Below are 27,248 nucleotides of genomic sequence, written 5' to 3' on the forward strand. Positions count from 1 at the left end.
ACATAATATTTGATATAGATTGTAATAGCTTTATTTCAAATGATGGGTATGATTCAGTTAAGATCTATTGAGGTACCATTATCTTTATCTAATTACTGTTACACCTGTGCTATAAACACAAACAAGGGTTTTCCAAGGCTGATATATCTTACTTTGTATTATTGTTGAAGCATTCACATGTGTTGCTTGATGCAAGACCTTTACTGACTGATTTTTTTATGCCTAAACAAACTAAATAAACAAAAACCCCTTCCACTGGAACCCATGAGACCTTATTTCAGAAAGACTTGGCAGCTACATGGCAGCGAATGGAGAAAGACAAATAATTATTTGATCCTATCCTAAGTTGAGGATTGTCATAATAAAGCAGCATATCATCAAGTGAACATACTCAACATACGACACCAACACCAACATGGCCATAAACTTGACCAAGCAAATCTGGTCATATTGACAACTGCATTTATGTGAAAGGGTAGTTGGTTAGTTATGTGAGCTGCTAATATACAGGACCAGCTCTACAATGTTTAAATTACTGTTTTGGTGACTGTTCAATGCTGCAAACATCACTTATATGACTACTAGCTGCATAGTCTTTATAATTACATGTTTTCAAAGCCTTAGACTGAATCAGTTTTATGACTTTACTGACTTGGACAATTGCTCTTCATCATATATGTGATTCATGGCACAATTCAAATGGGATCAAACCACATAATTTATCTCTCCTCATTCACTACCATACAAAGTTTTTTCCAAAACAAAGTCCAATGAGGGAAACCGGAAAGGGGGCGTGTCTTCGTCTCACTGCAGGGGGCCAGCGGCTAATTTCTGCCCTGGGGCCCTGGAGCAGGTTAATACGTCCCTGATCTCAGCAACCCCTGACATCTTCCACTGCAAGCCGGGTGCCTTTGAGTGTCTTGAAACAAAACTCGAAATCCCATGACACTGATCGGGTTTGGCAATCCCATCACTTCTTTTCCGTCTCCTCGCTCTCCAGCTCCATTCACAGCGACCGGTCACGCCTCGACCGGAAGTGACGAACGTGGCCACGAGCGTGACGAACGGCTTGTTCGAAAATACAACAAGGAAGTGGCCGTTTATTGTGTATGGAAAATAACCACCGGACAAAAACATCTCTTCACGTCGTTGGGGGGGACGCTTCGCTCGCTTGTTGGGTGTCGGGGGAGGGTGAAGTCGCCGTGGACTTGCCCGAGAGCCCGTTTCCGATCGTCTCGAGGGATTTCTGCTCGCAGCCTGCTAGCTAGCTAGCGATGAACACGGACGTGGAATTTCACATCAGGCAGAATTATCCGTGGAACAAGCTCCCAGCTAATGTCAAACAGGTACGGTGTGTTTCACGTTCCCAGGGTGAGAGGGGGGCACCGCTGTGTCCTGGGGGAGGTGGGGAGGGTGAACCTGTCAATGTCACCGCAGTGCTCTCTGTCATGCAGGCAGCTGTCAGGGTCGCACCGCTCGCTAACCTCCTCTGTGCTGCAGGCAGCAGGGGTTTCACCGGAGCCACAGTTGACCATCATTACATTACAGCCATTGGAGCTAAGCTGCCGCTGCCGAACCTCACTGGCGTCACATGACTGATTGTTTGATAGATGGTGCCACGTGACGTTAGCGCGTGGAACGACTCCTGCAAATTCGTACATTGAGTCCTTTGTGCACAGTGTGCGATGTAAATGCAGTGTCGAGAAACACACGAAGGATGTCTCGCTGTTCAAGTGATCTGCAGAGATCCCTCCTCCTGCATGGACGTTGAGCCATTACGCCAGACATGTCGTGGTGAACTGGAGGCGGGTGGATGTTGAGCACACACAGGAGATTTGTGCTGCTGTTTGAGCATCAGTGTGCACCCTCACCGGAACTGGATCACCATGCAGAAACAGTGCGAAAGTGTCCTAGTATCCCGGACCTCCAGGTGCCCTTAGAGATCCAGTGTTTGTGCAAGTTTCCAAGTTCTTCTCGGAGTCTTGATCACTGAAATTGAAAATCTGTATTCCTCACTGTTTGTATGTGTGTTTCAGAGGACTGTGACTGAGCGAATGTGAATGAACAGCAAACAGTGGAGATTGCAATGACAGTGATAAAGCCAGGAGAACCCAAATTGTATATCAATTTGCAGCTATTATAAGCTGATATTTTCCTAACACAGATAGATTGTTAGGCATATATGTTGCCCGATATGAAAACCTTTCCTTAGAGATAGAGATTACAATGCAGAAAAAAACCATGCTATGAAAAAGATGCTATTCTGTTCATTTATAGGCTCATAATTTTATTATAGATTGCTACTAGAATAGCTTTACATGCTTTTGTGCCCAGAAAACACATCAATTTTCTTACACTGTCCAGTGCTGCAGTGCTGTATTCCCTTCCTGTCTCTTTAAGCCCCCCTCCTGAATACCAAGTCTCCTCTTATTGGTCAGCCCACACATGCCTGACCCAGCAATGCCATCATCAACAGATGAGCTGATCTAAATAACTTCTTATTTGCAAAACTAGCTGCCTGGCATTAATAACGCAAGTATGTCACATAGTAATGCAGCGTGATGTCACAAAATCACTGAATTAAAGGTGGGACTACCGACAAGTCTTTTCAGCAGCAGTGTTTTTCTGTGGGTGAGAGGAGTTTCTGTTGGTGTGACCTTTCAGCTCTCAAGATCTTTTACATGCACAAGAACCCATAAACACTGAGGGAAAGGAAACAACAAATGAAAAAGCCTAAGCAACTGTAAAAGATCCTGCTTCTGTTACATACCTTTGTCACAAGTGTTTGATAACCACCTTTGAGGGATCATTGCAAAAAGTGTGTGTTATCTGCTGGTATGTCAGTATCTACATTGAGCCCAAAAAGCATTTATCGATCAGTCTTTAAAAGAAGGTGAATTTAAAGTGGATCAACACCATCATAACTGATAACTTAAGAAGATCAGTGTTGGGGGTTTTTGATTGGTGCATTCTTTAAAAATCTGTTTGGCACTAGCACAGTATCAGTAGCCTTAAGATCGGCCCTGTTTTATTGCCTGACCTCAAGTTGCTGGGTTCTTGCATCCAAATGTTGTTTTCAAACCTTCATTGTTTTAGGTTTATGTCTGTAGCTTGCATATTCTCAAACTGACTTGCCACACATTAAATCTGGACTTGGGAAATATTCCAGAAAATGCACTCACTCACTCACTCATTCATTCATTCATTCATTCATTCATTCATTCATTCATTCATTCATTCGAACCTTTATTTAAGTCTCAATAAATCATTAAAGTTTTCCACATTTGCATTTATGATGAGATGCACAAGATATGCAGGATTAAAACATTTCAAAGCAACACAACTACACACTCAGTTAAAGTGTTTTGATATCATTGTTGTGAATTGTCTTGAAACTGTACATATTGCATAGAAAATGGAACTCATTTTGCCTCCTTGCAGGTTAATCTAACATGGTCCTCACCTGTGTGCTGTGTTTTCTCCTCTGCAGAGTTTGGGGAACTCTCAGCGCGAATATGAGAAATATGTGCTGCTGTACAGCATCCGCCACCAGCTGCGATTCCGCAATAACCTAGGTGAGGAAGTTTGTTCCTCGAGCCAGCGCTATACATACACCTTTTACTAGAAGACGCATACAAGATGAGGTGCGATGTTGTTGAAGACACAAGGGTGAACAGATCCTCTTCCATTTTATGGCTCTTGAATAGAGCAGGGTATCGGGTGCATTTCGCAAAAAGGAATGCATTATGATACACTAGCCCTTCAGTAGATCATACTGGCAACATGGTGGGATAAATGTCATTATTCAGACATTAGGTATGACATAAACAAGTAGATACATCTATGTCGTTCAAAATGATTTACTAATATTGACACTGTCCTTAAACGTTCACAAACCATTAAACTGATAACAATACAACTTAAGTAATATGTCTCTTAAGTAACAGTCTCTAAATAGCTGTGTAATAGTAATCACTTAATGTAATTGATTGTGACCTTCTGGAGCTTGTTCAGCATCAATACTCCTTTATTTAACCTGGATTGATCGTGTATAGATTATGTTACTGTATGACCAGTCACACTCACCCCTGGCCATGACCTGACTGCTGTGTGTGTGTGTTTTTATGAGCAGTGCGCCACGTGAGGAAGGATGAGCGCAAGTACTATGAGGAGCTCCTCAAGTACAGCCGGGATCACCTGATGCTGTACCCCTACCACCTGTCTGACATCATGGTCAAAGGGCTGCGAGTCACTCCATTCTCGTATTACATAGGAATCATGGAGGTAAGCAACTTCTGACGCATTACACAACAGATTTGGGAGGACTGGGGTATGAAGTTTGGGGGCGGGGGTGTTAAGCTTCTCATACACCGGAGCATCTGAGTCAGGAGTGCAGCGCTGCTTCCATCTGAAACCCTAGACAATAACAGCCACAATTTCATCAGTGCTTTCCAAACAATAAGACTCAAAGGCACAGAGCTGGAGTTGTTGTTGTGCAGCAGCAAAGATTCTCTAATTGGCTTGAAAACATGCAGTAATTTAAACTGAACAATGTCTTCAATTTTAGCATCCCTGGAAACTGCTGCAGAAAAGGCAGTTTCCAACAAAACAGGGAATCCCAGAACCCATTATCATAAGGATCTGAGCCTTTTACAGCTCCCTGCTGTTAGCGTAATGTGTTCTTTGTTACCTGGATTATTGAAATACTCCATATCATATGGTACACCTGAATAGATCTAAATCATGTTCACTTTCTTTAATGTTACACTCTTTTCTTCAGAAAACAGTGTAAGAGCTAAAGGACAGATACATGAGATTACAATAAGCTTCTCCAAACACACAATCAGCTATACAATTCTAATAGATTAAGATCTATTACAATATAATATTATGTGAATATATCTAAAGTTTTAACCATAAACATGATAAAAAAGTTTACGGACATATAACCTTTAGCATACAGACATGGAAAGACTAGAGAGCTTAAACATTAAAGAGAAATTCTAAAATTATTTCTCATTGTCAAATCCACAAAATCACTTTTATCACTGCATGTAAAACCAGTGAAACAACACAATAACTTGTTCCTATTCAAGCCGTGTGCTTAACTATAAATTAAAGGCGCATTGCATTTCAGTGCAACATCATTTAACCCTCTTTTGTTCCTTACAACTCAAATTTACGAACTATCTAATGTTCAGTCTACTCGAATTGTGTCAAAATAAACTGCCAAAATATTAAAGCTGTGCTTAGTGGACTTCCTGTCTGTTCTGCAGTTAGAAATCCTCTCACTCCTCTCTGTGTCACCAAAATTGCACAATGACAAAATTGCCTTCTTCTTTTTGTCAAGCATTTTTCATCACTGGGCCTGCTAGGTACATTAAGCCATCCCTGGGAGCACTGGAATGGGTAGTTTTCTCCCTCGGTGTCTTTATCTTACAGGAAGTGGTCACTGTATCAACCGACTTTCATAAGTATGTATAAAGGAGGAACCTGTGTACTTTATTAGCTAGCATGAGTGAGTCATGCACATAAGATTACATGACAAACATCACCTCACCATAGAGTACATTTACTTCTAAGATATATCCGGACATTGTGCAGTTTTAGGAGAGCCTGCGCTGTAGTGTTTTTCCTCTGTTGATAGATTTGGCTTCAGTCAGGCACTAGGTGTCAGTCAGTGTCTGCTAGAGTATCATGTTCAGCTAAGGGAGACAAAGAGGACAGGAAAAACACCCAGAGAAAATCTTCTGTTACCTCTGCGGACAGTTTGGGATCACTCTTGCTGATGAAGCTCAGTGTGTAGTCTGAGGCTGACACAACCATGCTTGCAGAGAACCAGTCTGTCAGAGATCAGCCGGGTTCTCCTTCAACTCTGACATTCTCAATGAGATTACTGAGACCATGTGTTCACACTGCTGGGAGTGCTGTTTTGCCATACTACCTAGAGTTATTCTGATTTTTAGGGATGCGTAGTATCGGCCGCATAACAGGAAATTTATATTAGTGTGCTGTTTTTGTTGTTGTTGTTTGTTGTAGTTTTCTTTTTCTTTGAGTTTACTGGTGGACTATAAACCAACTTTAAAGGTGCATACCTCCACCTACTGTATCAACTTGTGTATAGCTGCAATATAGAGCTATATAGCCACCATTTCCCATGCAAATAACATCATCATGTAATTTCAAAGTGCATGACTCACTCTTATAGCCTGTATTTACCAAAGGAGACAACATTTTATCCACAGTAAACATGTCAGATGTCTTTCTTTCTTCTCTGGGTATATTGGCAGATTGCACACCAACTTTAAAGGAGCATACCACCACCTATTGTATCACAGTTATTTAATACTGAGCCTGTCAATGAAAGCTTTGATTTTGTATTATTGACTCTATCTATTGGCCTTGTAGCAACAGTTTCCCTTTTTTACATATATATATATATATCGATATCGATATCGATAGATATAGATATAGATATAGATATAGTATATATATATATATATATATATATATATATATATATATATATATATATATAAATCAGAATATATATATATATATATATATATATATATATATATATATATATATATATATATAGATATATCTATATCTATATCTATAGATATATATATATATATATATATATATATCGATATCGATATCGATAGATATAGATATAGATATAGATATAGTATATATTAGAGCTGTGGAATATTAAATCACCCATCTTTGCTCCCAGGTGTGTATAAACTAGAGGGTATGAACTTCTTTTTAAAATACAGAAATGTAAAATTATTGTTTGTCTTACCAGCATTGGCTGAAAAAAATCCATATTTGCATCCCGTCCGATTTCAATTTCTCTCCATAATGTCCGTGGATGTATTTCCATTACTTCACAGCCATGTGTCTATGCAAATGTTAGCTGCCGCATTTACTTGTTCCACATTTAGAGTACTTCCCATTTCATCAGAACCGATATGACTAATGGGACCAGTGTTCTTTTTTTATGACTTATCTCATAAACAGAAATAACTACAGACCATTAAAAAGGCTTCCCCTCTATCAATGCCGGCCAAACCAAACTTGACCGAGCTTTAATTGTGGCCACTAATAAGCCGAAGGCTATGTCATATTCTGATAATCCCTCTTAAGCACTTAATGAAAATAGGGAGTAGAAATTAGCATGGCTGCCCAGATCTGCTAATCCTGTTATTAATCAGAGGCAGGAGGACACAAGAAGAGGGAGTGGAAAAACAAGTTTAATTCTTCTTTTCCCTGTCTTCTTTTTCTCTGTCTTTTTTTTTTATGCACCTCCAGGATATTATGAACAGTGAGAAGAGTTACGACTCCTTGCCCAATTTCACTGCTGCTGACTGTGAGTTTTTGCCCTTTTTTCCTCATTTTCATCCGCAATGTTGAAATGACTTTACTCCCACCCCTGCTTTCTCTGTGTCTCTGTTTCTTTGTTTTTTAAGAGCTGTCAGTAATATGAGGTGATGGTGAGCAGTCACAGTGGAAAGTTGCAAATATTTAGGGACGCTAAGGGATTTGAATGAGGGTCATGAGGTCACTTGAGGGGCACTTTAGACTTCGACTTAGACTATGACTTAGACCTGACATTGTTTATTTATTCACAGTGCAGCACTGTCATTAAACTAATGCTGACACAACAGATGATTCGATTGATAGAAAATGAATTGGCAACTGATTGTTTAGTGATTCTCATTTGCGAGAATTACCTGCATTTCTGTGTTTTAACTATTTATAAAATAAATATATTGGAGTTTTGGACTGTCGGGTGAACAAAAACAAGCCACTGAAAGATGCCACATTCAGCTTTTCCAGTTAATTAGAAAATAAGTGGTATACGCATTTTCTCAATTTGTGATATGTTGTTTTTTTCCATCTTTGTAAAACTGCTTTTCTAATGCAGAGTCCAATTTACAATTTTGGCTTCTCTAACAAAGTAAATCCAAATGTGCCTAAGTGTTTTTTTTCGGGAGGTAAGGTAATGTTTTTGTGTGTTGATGAAGTTTTAAAATTGGCACCTGGATGCCAGCCTGTTGGCAGATGTAGAAGATGCCTGCTGTTTGTACAGTTTTCCTGACAGACAAATCTGTTTTTCTTCCAAATGTTTTTGATTCGATTCTGTGTTGTAGTTTTTAAATACTGGAGGAATGGGAGAAAAGCCCACTATGACTTCTCCTGAAGCTGACGAGCATCTGTAATAAATATAGAACATTTCTTTGTTTGTAACCAGAGCACTGGCCAAGTGGATTTTGGATGAGCTGATTTAAATCCCATTACATGGTAAATCGGAATCCCTTCTCAAAACAAAACCAGTTTGTTACTGGATCACGCAGGTGCTGTGTTCCTCAGAATTGATCACAAAACCAGATCAAGACCGCATCAAAGCTGAAAGTCAAGTGTAAGGGCAGTGGAGGCATCCTTTGACTTTTGGCTGTTGAGCGAAACAGGCCTTGGCTCTGGGCTTCTGAGTGACGGAGTCCTGGCAGCACAGGACCTTCATGCTGCTCAGACAGAAGGCTGCCGGCAGGCTGCCGTGCACGTAGGGGCTGCTCTCCTCTAATCTCCCTGGAGGAGCTTTGGAAGTGTAAGTGTGTCATGCAGAAGTGGGTGGATGGAGTGGATGTGAGAGCGAGAGCTTTACGTGGGCGGATGTTTGCGTGTTGTGTCTGAGACTCTGTGAAACAGCATGATTCACGTGTAGGATTGTGCTGCGTTAGGATTCCGAAAATGCTAAATCCCTTAGTGGTCTCTGTTTGTGTTGGCAGCTGTCCCAGCACAGTTGGCCCTGTCCCTTCCAGGCCATTGCGTCGTAGGCTAGAGGAGTTGACAAGGTGGTATTTGGAGCCAAAATGTGCACAGCTTTGCACTAGGAAGTCCATAAAAGTTTCTATATGGCCCACTATTTTCTGACCCTCTGTCTGGCTGCAGCATTTTACAAGAGTTGCAGGCAAGACAGGGCTGCATGGTCGAGACAGGTGAAGAGAGCACTGCAGTAGTCAAAGCGAGAGAAAATCAGGGTGTGGATTTGTAGTTCAAGATGTCTGGTTGATAGCCTCACTTTGATTTTTGAGATGTTCCGGAGTTGGAAAAGGCAGGATTGTACAAGTTTGTTTTTGTGTGAGTCGAAGTGCAAATTGTGGTCAAAGATTATGCCCAAGTTTCTGGAGGAGGGTTTGAGATTGGCGGCTAGAGGGCCGATGGAGGGATTCAGTTCAGGGATGAGTTTATTGGGACCAATGAAGGGAACTTGGGGTTTGTCTGAATTTAACTGAGGGAAGTTGGGAGGCATCTAATCCTTTATAGCAGTCAGGCAGTCATGGAGGATACTGATATTGGCTATGTTGTTATTCGCTGACACATAACCCGTTGCATCAGCGGAGCAGATATGTGGCGCAGTGGACCTGGTGGAAGTTAACACATAGACTAAAGTGAAAGCTATCAGCTCCGCTGGCGTGGCAGACATGTAACGCAGCCGGACACGTATCTGGTGGAATCTAGGGATAATAATGGAGATTAGGCTAGGACCCAGGGTGGGCAGGACCTCTTTAAGGAATTTGGGGGGTATTACATCTAAGAGGCACCGGGACAGGTGCATTTGTGTGTGTAGGGAGGGTGTGTGGGTATTTGTGTGAATGTTTTCCCTCAGCAGGGCTTGGATGAGTCACTGTCTCCTTCTTTCTGCAAAGTAAATCTCCATTCTGAGAATGGAAATATCCAGAAAAACATATTCTCAAACTGTGCTTCTTGTTTTAATTTTCTTTCTTTTATTTTCATAAGCCTCAGAGACTATAATTGAAAAAGGCCAGAGACACTTTTGCAGCAGTCTGGTTTATTTGCCTCAGTGTAAATGTGCAGCGATTACAAGTTCATGGCCGCTTACTGAAGCATGATTGACTGTTATTTACTTGCTATTTTTTTATCCTCCCACAGGTCTGCGGCTGCTCGGCATCGGGAGAAACCAGTACATCGACCTGATGAACCAGTGCAGGTCTTCCAAAGTAAGAAGTGTTTCTAATAGTGAGCAACAGGGATGATGCATTTTTGTAGGCAGGAAGCCAGCATTGCCCTGGTTACCTTGTCAAAAAGCCTGCTCAATCTCAAGTCACCCGCTTCCCCGTTTGTCTCTCTTGTCAGAAATTCTTCCGCAGGAAGTCGGCGCGGGACCTGCTGCCAGCCAAACCAGTGGAAATCTCAGTGGAGCCGTGGTGGGTTGCGCAGACAGGCTACATCACTGAGGATGACATCAGGGTGAGATAAGAGCTTTGTGTCTTTTATTTCCCACGTTTCTGTTAAATTTGATAATAGATGTGCGTTTAGATATTTTACTTTAGTGATAGCAGGCTGGGATCAATGTTGGGCAGGATGATATTGTGCCGATGTCATCCATCCCAATCAGCGATCAACAAAATAAGTGAGAGAATGATGTGTGTTGGTGGGATTGTTACTTGGAGCTTTCATTGAAATTCATGCACATTACCCACCAAGCTACAGTCGTTCATCCCATGAGCCCCTGCTCCACTGCTTGTGGAGATCTCACCTGCCTAAAAATAAATACCCGCCCAAGTTTCCAACAGTTCTTTTCTACTTCACATGAAAAAACTAGAAACACTGGAAAACTGTACTCTAGATAGTTACAATATGCAAATGCCTCGTTCTTCTTGAGATTGCAGCATGGGTACAAACCCACAAGTGCAAGTGTGCTCTAATGTTTGATCTGCGTTATTACAGATCTGTTCCACAGCAGAGAAGAAAGCCATTGATAAGATGATCGATTCTGGTCCTCAGCTGGCTGGATCAATGGAGTACAATGTTGTTTTAAGTGAGTATCTGTCACGTTTGAAACACGCGTTGCCAACTAACTTACCCTTAAATTCCAATCCCCATCTCCATCCCATCCTTTGGCACAATATTGCCTGTTAACCCAGAACTTTGCCAATTTTCAACCAGCTTTGTTGTATCAACAAAAGACTGTTTGCATTTTGAATGCTTGTCCACACACACAAAGAAGCTCATTGGATCAAGAGAATGAGAGCTGTCTCTCTCTCTCTCTCACGCTCTCTCCCTCTCCCTCCAAACTTCGATCAAACTGTCTCAACTAAGCAGTGCTGAGAGACTACAAACCTACACCCTTTCACAGAATTCTGTTACGCTGCCAATTTCTCCACCTTGAATATTTTTCTGTACTGTTTAGATGTGATACGATATTGTTTTGTTACCGGCTGGCTGCTTTAATGTTTCCTGTTTTAAAACAGACGTGTGTGATCATTGCAAAATGTGGTCCTGGAAACACCACAGGAGTGGTAGTCCCTGCAACTCACGATACATTGCCCATGACAAAGATAGTGTCATGATATAGTGATCATCTAATGTTTGATCACGATCTGTCACTAATGATGTATTTATTCTAATTTCACTACTTGGAACCTTTTTATCACACACACTGATCATATGTGAAGATGAAGTATCATGATATATTGCCGTATCAGTAACAAGTTATAAATGCAGGGGACTGACGTTGAAGACAGAAAGATGCTGACTGAGTCATCAGTATGACTTTTTATAACTGCCTGCTGGTACAACATGAATTCACCTCACCTAAAAAAAAACAAAAGAGCCTTGAAAGAACATGGAAACTGATACATCAGCCTGCTGCTGGTGTGGATTTCTCAGACGAAGCACAGGGACTGAAGTTGTGTCCGTGCAGTTTATGTGTTAATTAGAGTGGAGTTTGACTGAGATGAACCTCTGCCTCAGGAGAACTGGTGACTGAGAACAAATACAATTAAATACAGGGGACGCAGAGCAGTTTGAGTGCAAGCAGCTGTTTTAATGAGATTTGAGTGGCTGGATGTTGTTTTGCCATTCTTGTATTATTTGTGCAATGTTCTACAATAACTAGTTATTTTGTACCTTAGGACTGTTTTTGTGAACTTGATGTTAATGGGTATTACTTTAATTATGTCAGTTATTCTCACAAAGTGCTGTTATGTTTGTTTTTGTACTCCAGGCTTGTACAACCGGGGCTTCATCTACTTGGATGTTCCCATATCTGATGACAGCTGCATCTCAGGTACATCTCTGTGTGTGTGTGTGTTTGTGTGAGTGATTACTTTGACTAAACAATGTATGTACCCAAATTAGAACATTGGGAGCTTGAGTGAGCATCATGGGTAATGGACTGATCTGAAATGATGCCTCTTAGTGTCATTATGCTGTCGGTACATGCAGTATTTATTTCAAGTTTAAGCAATGTAAAAAAAAATACTTTCTTTGTGAAATGTTTTCATAGTTGTTCCTCACTGTTTGTGTCTCTAAGTGCCCCCGCTGGAAGGCTTTGTCATGAACCGCGTCCAAGGCGATTACTTTGAAACGCTTCTCTACAAAATCTTTGTGTCCATTGATGAGCAGACGAACGTAGCGGAGGTAGGCTTTAGAAATATGTTATATTGTCCCCGCCTGCTGTGCTTGTGTCATGTAATGTGACTTTGTGTCTGTGTTTACTGATCAGCTTTTCAACTGAGACCTATTTTTTTTTTCTCTCTCTCTCTCCTATACCTTCCTCCCCCTGTGCCTCTAAGCTGGCGAATGTGTTGGAGATTGACTTGGACTTAGTGAAGGTGGGTACCCTCTTGTTGCCGAGTGAGACTCCAAATATAATGTACAGACTAAAGTACTTTTTTTCACAAGAGGAGAGGGGACAAATGGCAGGTCTGGGGAATGTAGCCCCGCTTTCAAAATTGCCACTGACAGAATGCAGAGGTAATTTTCTCTACTTCCACTGTGGATTTGAAGAGATTTTGAGACGTGCTTTTTCTGCCTCTGTATGCTTGGAAACATACAGTGTGACAGTAAAAAGAAGTTACAACCTTTTTTTTTTTTTTTGTTAATTTATGTTTGGAGCCAGATAATTGAGATTTAAATTTGACATCAAATCTGAGAGATTAAAATCATGCCATATGCTATTATTAACTTTGTATGCCAGCAGGTTGTTGTATAAATATATATATTACATCAATTTATTACTGTGGTATAATGACATTGCTGTTTTTTTAGTTGTTGTTTGCATTTTGAATGAAATAGTTTGAAAATCGGAGGGATTATCAGGGACATTATGTATCTTTGCAAGATGATATTTCTGCACAATTTGTGTGTTTCATTCTGGGTACATACTTGCACAGATGTACACCTGAGAGGTAGACTTACACACAGACGTGCACACACACGTTTTTTCAGATTAGAGCCAACATGCATAACCCATAACTCTACCAGAGGGCTGAGCAGCCACTGTCCAGTTGAATTGGTGCTCGAGTCTGAGCTGGTTTTTCCACAGTTTCAAACCACTCTCCATCAGACATGGACTGAAACTCCCTCTTGGTGTTATGGCCTCCAGTGTGAAGAGCTGAGGCCCCACCCCCCCCCTCGCTGAAAAATAGCACTTAAGAGGAGAAGGCAGCGGTTGCAGCGATTCTCCCAGGAGAGAACCTTGTAACTTCAGCGATGATTGAGATGTCTGAGAGGTCTCCTTTGTGCCCAACTTTTCCCGTCGTGACTAGAGTCTTACTTTCTCCTCATGGCCTGAGTCACTTGAAAAAATGTCCTCGCCGTGCCTCTTTTGACATGATAAGAGGGTGACTAAGAGTAGACCTCAGCATGCACCAGCGGGGCATTAAGGTGTGGAAAGCAATCAGGCCTGCCATTCTTGACTGAGGTGGGCTGTTCAGTCTGAATAAAAGATTTAATGGCAAAGCAAGTTGACCACTATGAATTAAGGAAATAATGAAAAAGTCGGCTGACAGTTTGGTAGAAAGTACACAGTGTTACCTTTTTTATTCCTTTTTAGAGGGTAAATTTAACCAGACATGAAGTAATTACTTTTTATTGTAGATCCTGTGGGGCATTAAAAGGGCATCGCTCAAGAGTATTCAGGTGGTTTTTAGACCCTCGCAAGGCAATGTTGATGTCAGTAGAATCTGATCATGTGACAAAGGGAAGTGGTCACATTTTTTGGACTACGCTGTCATCCCTCATAGCATAGATAAACCTGAAACCTCTTTCACCAGACACTGATTCTTTTGTGGCTTTAATATACTTTCAACACTTAAACATATTTTTATGAATATGTTATAATAATGTATTTTTATTCTTGTGCATATATGACTGAATGTAATGTAGTTTGAGTTGAATTCTGTCAAACTCAAATCACAGTCTATGATTAAAGATCAGGTAGGGTTTTGGCATCTCACCATCTGAGTCGATATTACATGATGTTACACCAGCATTCACTCGGGAAGAAATCCTTAAATTACCAACTTCTCCAGCGACAGTCTTTTTTTTTTCAGTCATTTTACTGTGAGTGAATGCTGCAATCCAATTTTTATCTCACTTTCTCACTCCCTCATCAGTGCTCTTTCCTCTTCCTGAAGTCGAGCTCACCTCCATACTAAAAGTCCTTGAGGCTGATGATATCTACCTGCCTCAGACTAATGATGTCAAAGATGGTTCAAACGTCTTGTTCATGCTCTTTGTTCATCAGAATGCAGTTTCCATGTACTGTCGCCTCGGCTTCGCCGTAAAGAAAGGTACGGTGTTCAACTCAGAACAGCTCCACCCTACCTGGAAGAACGCCCCATCTGTCAACAGACTCAAGTAAGTGCTGGCTGTGCAGATGGCCCCAATGTCAACAATTTCAGCCAGCATGCTGTCATTGCAGTGGCGCCATGTGTTGAAGCATGTTTTGTCCTTTTAACTTGCATTGTTTTATGTTTTTTGATGCATTTCCCACCATTTAGCTTAAAATCTTAAAAACGATGAAGCTGTAAGGGAAACTTTATTTGTTTTCTGTTGTTTTTGAATGATTCAGTCTTATACATGTTGGTATATTTGGATATTTACTCTCATGTAGGAAAACAATTACAGTAAAATCCAGCATCAGAGGTCAAAGATTACATGCAGCTTCCTCAGGTGCCCTGAAGGCTACTAACCTTTTTCACATATGCAGTAGTACTCTACCAAGACCTGTTAACACACTTGAACGTAGTTTCCCCTCATCCTTATGTCGCTGTGGCTCCGTCCTCTGTGTTAGGAGCACCATGGACCCTCAGAAGATGCTGCTGTCCTGGGAGCAGGGCAGTCCTGTCATGGAGGGAGGCTCCTCAGCCACCGACACCGACACCACCAGTCTGGAAGACCAGGGTATGTCTGGGCTCACAGACTCAAACACACACCCACCCACATACAGTATACACAAACTCTGCAGTGTAAGCAGAGAGATACACATCCTAATGTATGCACGCAAAGCACTTTCTGAACATTACTTGAGAAGTTTTGAAGCAGCCAGGCTAATTAATCCCTCAGAAAGCTCAGAAGTGTTTGCCTAAAAGGGTCTCATTTTCAGTCTAATTTTATCTTCCTTATGCATGTTGAGGCAGCAACGTTGAGTTGCTTGGATTAACAAATTGGATGTTGTCAAAGTGGCTGTACATCAACTGCTTTTACATGTTAATAATCAATTGAATGTGAACTATTTTAGTAAGAGGTGTGGTTTAGCTTGGTCCTTGTGAACACATTTCCATTGCAGAAACTTTTATCTTCAACTTAAGAATGACGCAGTTTTTATTCCATGCATTAATGTTCTGCAACCTCTCTGTAGCAGACACAGCCAGTGTAAGCAGCCTGAGCATCCCAGCAGCACCCACAAAGAGGATCGCGTTCCTCTTTGACTCCACCCTCACAGCCTTCCTCATGATGGGCAACCTGTCTCCGGTTAGTGACTGCATGTGAACGTACAGATTCTCAAAACTCAATGGAATCACCTACTGTACGTCCTGATTCCTCTGTGTCTTCGTCCCACTATCAGAACTTGAAGAGTCATGCAGTGACCATGTTTGAGGTGGGAAAGCTGTCCGATGAGACTCTGGACAGTTTCCTGGCTGAGTTGGAGAAGGTAAGAAGTGCAATGGAAACAAAGGAAATAAAGACTTGCTAGTGGTCATTTGTGCATGCTCACAAACACTTTTTTTCTTGTGTCTGTGTCTCCAGGTGGAGAGCACAGCAGAGGGCGAGGCCCAGCGTTACTTTGACCACGCTTTGACCCTGAAAAATACCATCCTCTTCCTGCGGTATAACAAAGAACTCACTCAGGATCAGGGACCTGATATCCCAAATATAGGTAATTAAACAGTAACACCCTCTTTGTCGTTACCGTCATGGAAATGCAAGATCAAGATGTACATGTCTGTGAGTGTGGTGAATTAGCAGCTTGCAGGCCAGGTGGGTTTTTGTGTTTTTCACCTGGTGCGCTGACTTTGATTCAACTTCCTTTTCACCCTTAATGGTATGTGCAGCTTTGAAACTGATTTTGAAACAGACAAAAATATAACTTTCTGACATTAAGACAGAAATTTGAGTGTGTTTTATTGGATGAATGATTTAAAGCACAAATGGCTGATTATTTTCATTGGAAAACAGATGCTTTGGTCAGAAGAACCACATGAAATTCAAGTGAATAAAAAATACACATATCTGCAGTGAAGATTTGAGTAACTGAGGCTAGACCAGAGGCTCTTAAACACTTTCTTTTCATCTTCCCTCTATATTTGAAAAGATAATCTGAGATATAGTTTCAACATTTAAATCTGAGTCTTTAGCCTTATTCTGTGGTCTCAAAACCAAAATCAGTAATTAATGAAGCATTTAAAAGTCTTCAATAAGGCTGAAGACTTCCATTTGATCTTGTTTTGTGCTGCCTTCGGTAGGTCTCTGCGTCAATAGCCCCGCTTGAAACTGGTCACGCATTTCTTGACTCAAAGGGGTTCTGTGAGAGGAAATTTGTCTTGTTCTACTTGCGTCTCCAGGGGGAGCAGCAGAGATTGAGTCCTCCAGTGAGCACAAAGCAAATCTCCGAGTTTCCATGTAGCTACCGTTGTGCCACCAGATGCCGTTTGTTTGGCTTGGCTGCGTGCCTCACTTCTGATTGTCTTATCTCTCAGTCCTCCTCAGCTGCTGCTTCAGGCGACCGCTGAGGAGTGAGTGCACCGAGAGCCTGCTGGCAAAAGCTAAACCAAGCCCACGGTGATACAAGACTCTTGTGATGATCCTGATGATTGTTCATTTAGGAAGTGAGGAACATTTTCGTTGCCAACAAATCTCTTAACAGGCTTTGCTGCGACTGTTCAGTGCAGCAACACATGGTGATGGAAAGTTGAATTCTCAATGACAACACAGAGGCTGTTGTAGAGGAAAGTACCAGAATAAATTATGGAGTTAAATTGGTATTGCGACTCAAAAATCAACACCCAAATAGAAACAACCATCCCAATGCTCACTATAACCTGTTCATCTGAGTTTTAGTCAGTTGTTTACATCTGCGAATCTCAACTCTGGCACTGATTTATCTGTTAATCATCACATGCAGGAGCTCGTAGACACCTCTCGCCTCTTTTATATTTAGAAGGCAAGAGAGGTGATTATTAATTTGACGAGAATTTCAGGTTGACACTTGTGTCCTTTGAGAAGACGTTCTTTGCAAGAGACCTTGGAGAGAGAACTCCTCTTGACACCACAGCTACAAAGAAAGAATCCTCACTGTATGTTCTGGATGTGATACACTCCTTTTTGACCAAACTGATTAATTCACGCTTGGCAGATTAACTTCCAGGAGCTTTATCTGCCCTTCTTCATCTGCTACTTTTCATTTAAAAGAAATAGTTCCGAATTTTTGGGGAAGGCACTTTCATTGCTTTCTTGCTGTAGTTTGATGAGGAGATTGATCCCACTTATATCTGTCTGCAGCCGGTAAGATTAGTTTAGCATGTGGTTTTGGAAACAGCCAGCCAAGTTGTTGCAGTAGTTCTTCATAACTGTAAAAACTATAGTCAAACTTAAATAAAAGAAAACATATCATATTTATGGTGCAGTATTTAAGAACTGGCATCTTGTCAGATTCATACTCAAAAGAACTAGGGGGCAGTATATCACCACTGCTAACCTCTGCTAACTGTAGTTGCCATTAGCATCAGTTAGCAGCACAGCTAGTTGTCCAAACTGCGAGCTTGGAGCACTGGGGTGTAAACACTGGGGTGTTGGTGTTAACACTGCTAGCACAGAGCTTTGGACTGAGACAGGCCGGGACTAGCTGGTTAGCATGCTAACTTCATGCTAATTTAAGAAAATTGCAACTTTGACTTTGATGCAGAATGCAATCTGCAAGGTAACTAGTAACTACAGTTTTCAAATAAATGTAGTGGAGTGGAAGTATAAAGCAGCAGAAAACAGAAATATTGAAGTACAGTAAATGTACTTACATTCCATTGCTGTCCTTGTAATTATGCGGTTACTTTAATCATGTTACAGAGGATACAAGTATACAAACTGCATACATACACCTCACCACCCTTGGTTCCTGGCTTGTTTTCTGTAGAAGTTTTGACCATCTCTGTTTTTTGGCAAACCAGGTTTCCCCTTGGATATGCTGCGCTGCGAGAGCCTGCTGGGTTTGGACCAGGCCACCTGCAGCCGCGTCCTCAACAAGAACTACAAGCTGCTGGTCTCAATGGCGCCGCTCAGCAACGAGATCAGACCCATCAGCAGCTGCACGCCTCAGGTATGACAACTGGTGTGAGGGAGGGCAGAGGAGGATAGTGTGTGGCATGCTGTGGTGTTGTACTTGTTAGATCTGTGTTTTTGTGATTTAACAGAGAGTTTGTCTTTTTGCCTTTTTGGTCTTGCTTTGTGTAGACATTTGTGTGCCCGGAGTGATTTGTGACTGTGCGCATGCTTTGTGGGCGCTCAGCCTGCAGTTGCCCCCCAACGACATGACTACACAAAGAGAGAGAGAGAGACACAGGGAGGAGGCGAGGCTCATGAGTAATTCCTCTGCCTGGCCACAGTCCAGCTCTCTAGCTGAGCTCAGAGAGACGGAGGGAAAAAAGTTAAACTCTTGTTGTGCCACTCATGCTGCTGTTTATTCTCACACTGCTGGGACTCACCGAAGTGGAATTTGCTGAATGCTTTTCTTTTGTTTGCTGCTCGCATCTCTGATAGCAGCTTCGATTTGTGCTTCGACGACAACACAGGCACAACTAGAATGCAACTCAGTAGAGCGCAAACCTCTGCCAAGGCCCAACATCCCCCTTTAATTCAATCTGCTTCAGCATGTACAAGATCCATGCATTATTCTATGAGATATTAATGGAAATGTTCAAAAATCTTGCATTGTTAAAGAATATAAGAAAAAAAATTCCTGGATCTCGGGTTTTGGTAGTCCTGCTCACAAACCAACAAACGAATGGAATCACCTTTATCTGTCTTCATTTTGAGTGTGTGTTTATGTAAGAAATGAAATGAGGGAAGGAAGGAAAAAATGTCAGAGGATGTGTACATGTGTATGCATAAGCTTCACTCCTTCACACTTAACGTATGTGTGCATGTTTGACTCTCCCTGCAGCACATTGGCCCGGCCATCCCTGAGGTGAGCTCCATCTGGTTCAAGCTGTATCTGTACCATGTGACCGGCCAAGGCCCGCCGTCTCTGCTGCTCTCCAAAGGCTCCAGGCTCCGCAAACTGCCAGACATATTCCAGGTTAGCCCAAACTAATAATTAGTCAAGTGGAGGTGCACTTTTGCGTAAGTGAATGTCTGCTGATACAGACTGTACTGTGCAAGCAACAGAAATGTCTTTGAAGCCGGATAAGAAAAGCGTGATAAGAAAAACGATACTTGGGACGCTTTTTTGACTCCCTTTCGACACCTTCCCTTTTACAGCTTTGACCTTGCTGTTTCATTTGGTGGAACATGTAATCAGAGCGCTGGAGGGAGGTTAAATTCAAGGCCGTTTCCTCCGCCCCCCCTCATCAACTCTCATTTCTCAACAAAGCACCTGGTGCATCACAGTCGCAGTCATATCACACCGTGCACCTGCGTTTTCCTCCTGAAAGGCTTCCCAGTGGTCTTGGAATATTTTCTAACTACCCTGGGAATGTGAGACAGGGGACGAAAGAGAGTTTGATGCAGTAAATTCTCAGGGGAGGACAGGTAATATCATGCAAATGGGTCACTTTTATAGCAGCGTAGAGCTTTCTTACTTCTTGTCTACTTCTCATTTGTATTCCTTTAAAGGGAGATACCATGCAGAAGTCATGGAAGGTTAAATTCACCAGCAGGGTGGAGCAGCATGTCAGTGATGTCTCCCCTCCTCTCCCTCAACTTTGTTTTCATTCGCTTTTGCTGGCTTTCTTTCCCGCCACCTTACGTCAGAAGTGTTTATGACATGTTTATTATGTGGGAAGCCTCCTTCTCATTATTCGTCATTACTCCATTCAGTGAGTACCGAGCTGTTCCATGATGCTATAGAGCATTACATCGCAGTCCTAATGGTTTCAGTGATGAGCAGCTGTAAAAGAATCCTCAGCTGACCCGTCTGATTCTCTCTGTTCAGGTCTACGACAGGTTGCTGATCACTTCCTGGGGTCACGACCCTGGAGTCGTGCCTACATCCAACGTGCTGACCATGCTCAACGATGCCCTCACACACTCTGCTGTACTAATCCAGGTACACACGCAAACACACACACACACGCGCGCTCCAGTTTTACAATGAGGTTTCTTTAGGATATAGTTTTAATTGATTTAAAACTATAATGTGTGTGTGTGTGTGTGTGCGTGTGTGTGTGTCAAACTTTAGGGTCACGGTATGCACGGGCATGGAGAAACGGTTCACATCCCGTTCCCCTTTGATGAGGAAGATCTGAAAGCAGGTGAGTTAATAAATGTGGATAAAGCTATAAAATCACTTTCATTAACCGTCTGTGAGTCACACTAATACATGATAAAAGTTGTGTAAAGGAGAATGATTCAGTCTTAAAGATACATCTAATTTAATTGTGAGAAAAAGTACTGTACAGAGCAGGATTAATCACTTACTTATTATTTTATAATCGTGAAACCACTAATATTAATATTTGCACATTGTTACTGCCACGGTGTGTGCAAATGTTTAGCATAAACTCAGTCAAGCTCTGCTGTTTTTTCTTTCTGGTGGCTCACTTTTTTCTGGTGGCTTTGAGGGTTTTAACTTGTCAAATATCATGAAAGGGTTCTGAATCCTCTGAAATCCTTTTCTTCCTGAATTTGTTTCTCAAGCTTAGCACTAACACCCGAGTCTCATCCCCTTGATACATTAAGAATATCACACCCTCTGGAGAAACATACTGTGTATGGCTAACAATTTATATGGGGGTACATATAAACCATTAACGAGTTGCTTATTAGCAGGCATATTATCAGTGCAGTATTTAAAAAGTACTTACTGATGCCTTATTCAAACTAGTAGAACATCACAATCAAGTTAGTTATGAGCAAAACCTCACTTTGTAACAGGGACCATATTGTGAGTTTAAACCGGGTGATTCAAATGCGACTGGAAATCTCTAAATACAAATGTGAACAACCACCATCTTGATTCGATCATTTAAACAACTTGTTGAGTTGGTCAGGGATGAATTTGACCACATGTGCTTTGTAGTGTAACCGCTGATTGTCCTCAAGCATCCCCGACAAGACTGTCATAAATGCAGGACGTGATGGTTGTTATGGTGACAGGACGCCCACTGACGTCCTCTGTGAGACGAGAAGGAGAAGCCACAACAACAGGCAGAATGGAGTACATACGATTTGAAGTTATTCCCTCCTTTCAGTACTTTCCGTTTTTTTCTTTTTTTGCATATAGCACGGGAAGTGACATTCCGATGAGATCCTTGAAGCTTTGTGTTTACTAAGTGTTATTAAGGAACGGGAGAATATTAATTCTTGTTGTTCTGCCAGCTGGTAGGGACCCTACTGAGCAAAGCACATTAAGATCTTAATTCATGTACAGTTTTCTTGCTGTCTGTAATTAAGATGACATTAATGACGCCGCAGAATAGGACATTAATAAGTCCTTTATATTATACTAATAATGAGCCAAAATGCCACTAATCTGCATGCTTGAGAGCAACTCGGAGTGTGTTTGACAGGAAACATCACTCACATCGTTTGTGTCGCCTCTTTCCCACTCCACTATTTCTCCAGAGTTCTCCTACTCCAACATGTGTACGCACAAGTCGCTGCAGAAGCTGAAGGAGCACGTGGACCTGGAGCATCAGTGTGGCTACATCACCATGCTCAACGCCAACAACAGGCACCGCCGCAGGCCCAGCGACAGCACCGAGTGCAGAGGTAGGGGCGCTTAATGCAAGTGAAATGTATGCGAGCGTTTGAGAGACGAGACCCGTAGTTGAATTAGTGACAATGTCCTCGCCTCTGGTGGCTATTGGCGCTGATGGTGGAAATTAGATAAAGATTGCTCACAGTCCAGTTTAATTATGCTGTTTGTCTGCATAATTGTGTCCCTCGTTGTGATAGCCCTTTGCTAATGGACGTGGATCGAACAATGTTAGCCTTTACTTTTTAGATTGAATCTTGCTGACTTCAGTGAGCACAGATTTTGTTTTACATACGTTTCGTGCATGAAACAGTGAACGGTTTCCTTTAATTGATATTTGCCTAAGAAGTGTAATGAAGGTCCTTATCTGAATGGTCTTCAAGATGTAATCGAGCTGCGATCAGATTACCAGAAACAATCTTGATGCTATTGTAGACACTTTTTTTCAAGGGGACACCCATCTGGGTGGAGGCCTGGACACGAACGGCAGCACGGAGTCTTTCGAGCTTGTGACAGAAGAAAACAACGGGGATGGCAGCAAAGTAAAGACAGACAGTAAGTCTACTTTTTATCTCCTAGTAACTTTACTTTGAAGAGATGTTTGAGGGTCTAAAGAGACAGTAAAGAGGGGAAAGACGTAGGAAATTGTGGCAAAGGTCTCATGCTGGGTTCAAACCCACTTAATGCTCAATGATACATGCCTCACGCTGCACTGAATGTTCCAATCCGTTTCTTTCAGCCCTTAACGCTGAAGACGAGTGGGTCCCTCTCGAGCTGTGCTTTGGCATGCCCCTCTTCAGCTCCGAGCTCAACCGCAAAGTGTGTCGAAAAATCGCCTCGCACAAACTGTGCTGCAACGAAAGGTAAAAAAAATAGATACAAAACAGCCAGCAATCTCAAAAAAATCACTTTTTGTTTAAAAACACAGAGAAAAGTGTAAAGTCGTATTTTGAAGCAGTGCCAGACTCCAGCGTTGTTATTTATTTATTTTTTTTTACAGCCTTCAAGAGCTACTTCACTCAAGCCGAAAGCTATCGCTGAAGGTGTTAAGCTTCGTTCAGTCATTCCAGGTAAAAACACTCCGCCGTCTCTTCAGACGGGCACTCGAGAATATTCGCAAAAATAAATAACAGCGACCAGTGAAAATATCAGCAATTTGGTATTCTAAATCACGTCGGGTTAGAACCATCAACACAAGACTGATGAAAAAGACTTAAATGTATTTAATAAAATTGTTGGTTTATATACAACAAGTAGTCAGGGTGAGATATTCAAGCTGTGATCTTGTTGAAAAGTCTTTTATTTGGAATAAATATGAGCAGTACTTGAGTGTATTTTTTCATCTCACTTGATTTTGAAAAAACTTAAAACAATCATCAGCAACCGTGACCGCTCCCGCCAGGTATTTCACTGAACCTTTTGTTCTTAATCAATCGATAATACAGTAAATGATTCTTACACCAGTCAGCTAATTTTTGTTTAGTAGGTATCCTAATAAGTTTGTCAGCCTCATAAACATAACGTTATTGTAACATGATCTACAATAGAACTCTGACTGGATGTACATCTTTTGGCGGAAATACGAGAGATGCCGTGTATCGCGCTTGTAGTGTTCTGAAAGTTAGATGAGAAACCGAGAAAGAACTGCAAGCATGAAAAAGCATGCAAAACAATTAAATCGTTGAAATTGAGAGCAGTAACAAAAAAATAATGAAAAATAAGCTGATTTGTGAGTGTGAAGAGGAGGAATAATCAAGAATTGAGAGAAAGGCAATTTAATGGAAAATGAAAGGGGATGGTGAATATGTAGTTTTAGTTTAAAGTTTGAACATCCTGTCTCTTTTGTGTGACAGAAGACAGACTAATGTAACTGAGCCTCGTGGTGCAGTCTGCAATGCTGCATTTATACACAAACTCTCAACCTCGTCATTTTAGAGATGCAACGATTAGTCCTTTATTTGATTCATCAAACACAAGGATAAGAATTGCTAACTATTTTAATCATAAATTAAAAAGATCAATTATTTCAGTCATTTTTTGCTGGTTCCAGCTCTTCGCATGTGAGGATTTGCTGCTTCTCTTTGTCATTTATGAGAGTAAATGAAGAGTGTTTGGGTTTTAGACTGTTGGTTGGACAAAAGAACAAATTTGAAGACTTCAGATTGGGCTGTGGGAAATTGGTATAAGTAAATCACAATTTCGCAGTGTTTGCCATTGTACAGATAAAAGAATCACTTAATTAATTGTGAAAATGATTCGCAGATTAATTGCTGATTAAAATAACTGTTAGCCGCAGCTGTACGCGCAGCCATCTTGGGACCATTTTTGGAGCTATTGCAACTACATTTTATGACCAGAAGCACCGCTGTGCATGCCCCCCTGTGATTTAGCTTTTTAAAATCATCATCATAGTATCATGTGAAATGGCAGCATTTCTGCTTGTAACTTGTTGCCATGGCTGCCTCAGCAATTAAAAAAACAGAAAATTCATCAAAGCGTTCCTCTGTGACGCAGTTAAAATGGGAGAAAATGTGTTTCGTTCCCTGACAAAAGTGGTGCTCCTAAAGTTTTCAGCAGGGTGAACCAGTGCTGCTATTGGGGAAAAAAAAGTTATTCTGAAGCCCAGTCTATGTGATCTGGATGTTTTCCAAAGCAGAAATGAATCAGACAGGAACCGTTCTACCTCGCCTTTCCTGAAACTATTTTATCCCGGAGAGATGTATCCTTCCCCCGCGTGTCTCATCCGCTCCGCCTGATGTTCTGATCCGTGACATCTGCCCCTTGTGTTTGCAGGACACCGTTCAGCCCTCTGACATGGACACCGGCGTGTCGAACCCTCTCAGTCAACCCCCGGCAGAGTCCGGTGTCCCCCTGCCCGCTCTCAACCTCCTCTTCAAGGACGGGCAGCTGAAGGAGTGGAGCGGGCGGGCCCCTCCTCCCCTAGACATCTCAGCTCTGCAGAAGGACCAACCCACATAAACCCCCCACGGAAACTTCCCGATTTGGTCACGAGGGAATTCTTAATCGAGGTCCAACCCTGCATCTTCATCACAAGGAAGCACTCATTCAGAAGCCTCGCCCTCATATCCGTCAGTGTCCACTCATGGGAAAATTAGCCCCGCCAGCACTTTGTCATTTACCTACTGTATGAGGAATCATCCTTCTGACACTAGTTCAAACCCCCTTCCTGCTCTTCCCCTTTGTGATTCCTCGTATCCGTAGTAAGGCAGTGTTATCTGTTGGGTTGGTGCTATTATCACACTATATAACAGTGATGCAGGTTAAACAGCATTATAACCTGGAACACCATTTAACTGGAAACACGAGCGCTGTCCTCCACTGACCAGCCCCTTTCCCCTTCAATCACTGGATGTTTTGTGATCCTCGGGAGCGGAGTGTTAAGTGCTTGGTATTGAATAGATGTTGTTAAAAAAAAAAAGAAAAAAAAAAAAGAAAGAAAAAATGACCCACAAAGTAAACCCAAGTGTTTAACAGACTTCTTCAGGAATCAACAATATGCATATTCTAGGACCAAGAGTGGAGTCCAGATACAGACCCCGCTGCCTCCCCCGTGTTGTCTCATGTTAAGTGATCTGATGCATGATACTGTCGCACAACTCATACCATAAAAAAGAAACAACAACAAAAAAAGTTTCTCTTTACTTGTAATCAATATTGAGGGCATTTATTATTTGCACTGTGCAGGATTTCTCCAAACCTTTGGATGAAGTAAATGTCATTCTTTTTTTTTTCTTTTTTTTTTTCTTTTATTTTTTTCAAGCATTGGATTCGTCGTAGTGCGCACATGATGTTAGAGCTCACGTTTGCAGCAGGAGAGTGTTTCCTCTTGGAAACTTGTTAAAAATTGACTTGGCATCAGAGAGACTGCAGTTTTTTTTTTTTGTTGTTGTTTTTTTTAATCCTTTGTTATAATTTTCTTCTCAGTACAAGAGAAACACCAAAGACCATTTTCCTTTCCTGTATAATGAGTTTTTTAAATCTTGAATCTGTTTTACTCTCCTACCTTTTTTTTCTTCTTTTGCTGCCTTATTACTGCCAGCCAGCCAATCATAAACCACCAGGTCTTTGATCAAATCTCCGGATTTGATTTGCTTATGTTTAGTTATTATTATTATTTTTTTGCCTTTCTTAGATTTTACAGATGATTTATATGTGCATTTTGAATTTGAATGAGTGTAAATAACCAATAAAAGCAACATGATTGGGGTCACGAACTACAAACCTTGACCCCGTGCTCAAGAATTCAACAAGATTATCCAAGTGCACCTAATTGCATAGAATGGGAACAGTCAGGTCCGTGTGTTTGACCCGGGCCTGTTGCCACTGCTGCCTGCCAGCATCTCTCCCTGGATCGACTCCAGCGTGTGTGCAGTGCGCTCTTGGCCGGCCCAGCCACACTCTCCATGGCATTCTGTTTACATCGTGTTTTGAGGAAAAAAAAAAGCCAAAAAAAAAAGCCGCTTTGTAGTCTAGAGAGAAGAACTTTCGCTGTGAAAGCTGTCACAAAACCATGGGATGGAAATGCTAATGCTTTGCCCAGCTCCGTCTAGATATCGATGGCCCCCCAAAAAAGCGTGCAAAGTCCGTCACGAATTGTCAGTGTGGCTCCAGGAGTACTTTTGCATTGCATTTAGAGTGACAACCCATTTTGTTGAGGTTTTTATTCTTTTGAAGGAAGCTGCAGTTTTTTTTGACCCACTTGTGGTTGTCAGTTCTCATAACGTGACGCTGAAATAGGCAAAAAAAAACAAAAAACTTAACCACGAGGTCCCGTTGAAGCATGATGACTGTAGAAAACTATTGTGTGTATGTTGTGTATGCGTGTGTATTGTACACCTCACTTTTGGTGTGTTTTCGTACACGCCTACCTTTCACAATAAGAGCCCCTCTCCCCTCCTTCCCACCAATCCTGCCTGTCTGTTCTAGTTGCAGTACATCCCAGATCTCCCCCATCCTCCCCCAGGTATACATCCACCACAGTGTTTAAAAAAAAAAG

At 41.7% G+C, this 27,248-nt stretch overlaps 1 protein-coding gene across 7 annotated transcripts; it reads left to right on the plus strand.

The window, feature by feature from the left end:
• On the plus strand, positions 1 to 27,247 carry fam91a1 (family with sequence similarity 91 member A1). Of its 7 annotated transcripts, none has more exons than XM_037093182.1 (25): positions 5 to 1,346; positions 1,455 to 1,930; positions 3,491 to 3,575; positions 4,133 to 4,284; positions 7,321 to 7,378; positions 9,964 to 10,031; positions 10,168 to 10,281; positions 10,762 to 10,852; positions 12,041 to 12,103; positions 12,350 to 12,456; positions 12,612 to 12,650; positions 14,567 to 14,679; positions 15,116 to 15,225; positions 15,686 to 15,795; positions 15,890 to 15,976; positions 16,072 to 16,201; positions 18,486 to 18,634; positions 19,478 to 19,612; positions 20,468 to 20,581; positions 20,714 to 20,786; positions 22,099 to 22,245; positions 22,667 to 22,786; positions 22,971 to 23,094; positions 23,232 to 23,301; positions 25,025 to 27,247. In XM_037093182.1, exons 2-25 carry the CDS (start codon positions 1,814 to 1,816, stop codon positions 25,208 to 25,210), a joined length of 2,562 nt encoding a protein of 853 aa, XP_036949077.1. In that variant the 5' UTR covers positions 5 to 1,346; positions 1,455 to 1,813; the 3' UTR covers positions 25,211 to 27,247. The 7 variants fall into 7 exon arrangements, with proteins under 7 accessions (XP_036949081.1, XP_036949077.1, XP_036949080.1 ...); XM_037093185.1 differs by having other exon boundaries at positions 10 to 1,346; positions 22,682 to 22,786; positions 25,025 to 25,210; XM_037093181.1 differs by having other exon boundaries at positions 11 to 1,346; positions 15,683 to 15,795.
• Position 27,248: the final 1 nt, after the last annotated feature.

The sequence above is a fragment of the Acanthopagrus latus genome, chromosome 3 (genome assembly GCF_904848185.1).
Source record: "Acanthopagrus latus isolate v.2019 chromosome 3, fAcaLat1.1, whole genome shotgun sequence".
Lineage (NCBI taxonomy): Eukaryota > Metazoa > Chordata > Actinopteri > Spariformes > Sparidae > Acanthopagrus > Acanthopagrus latus.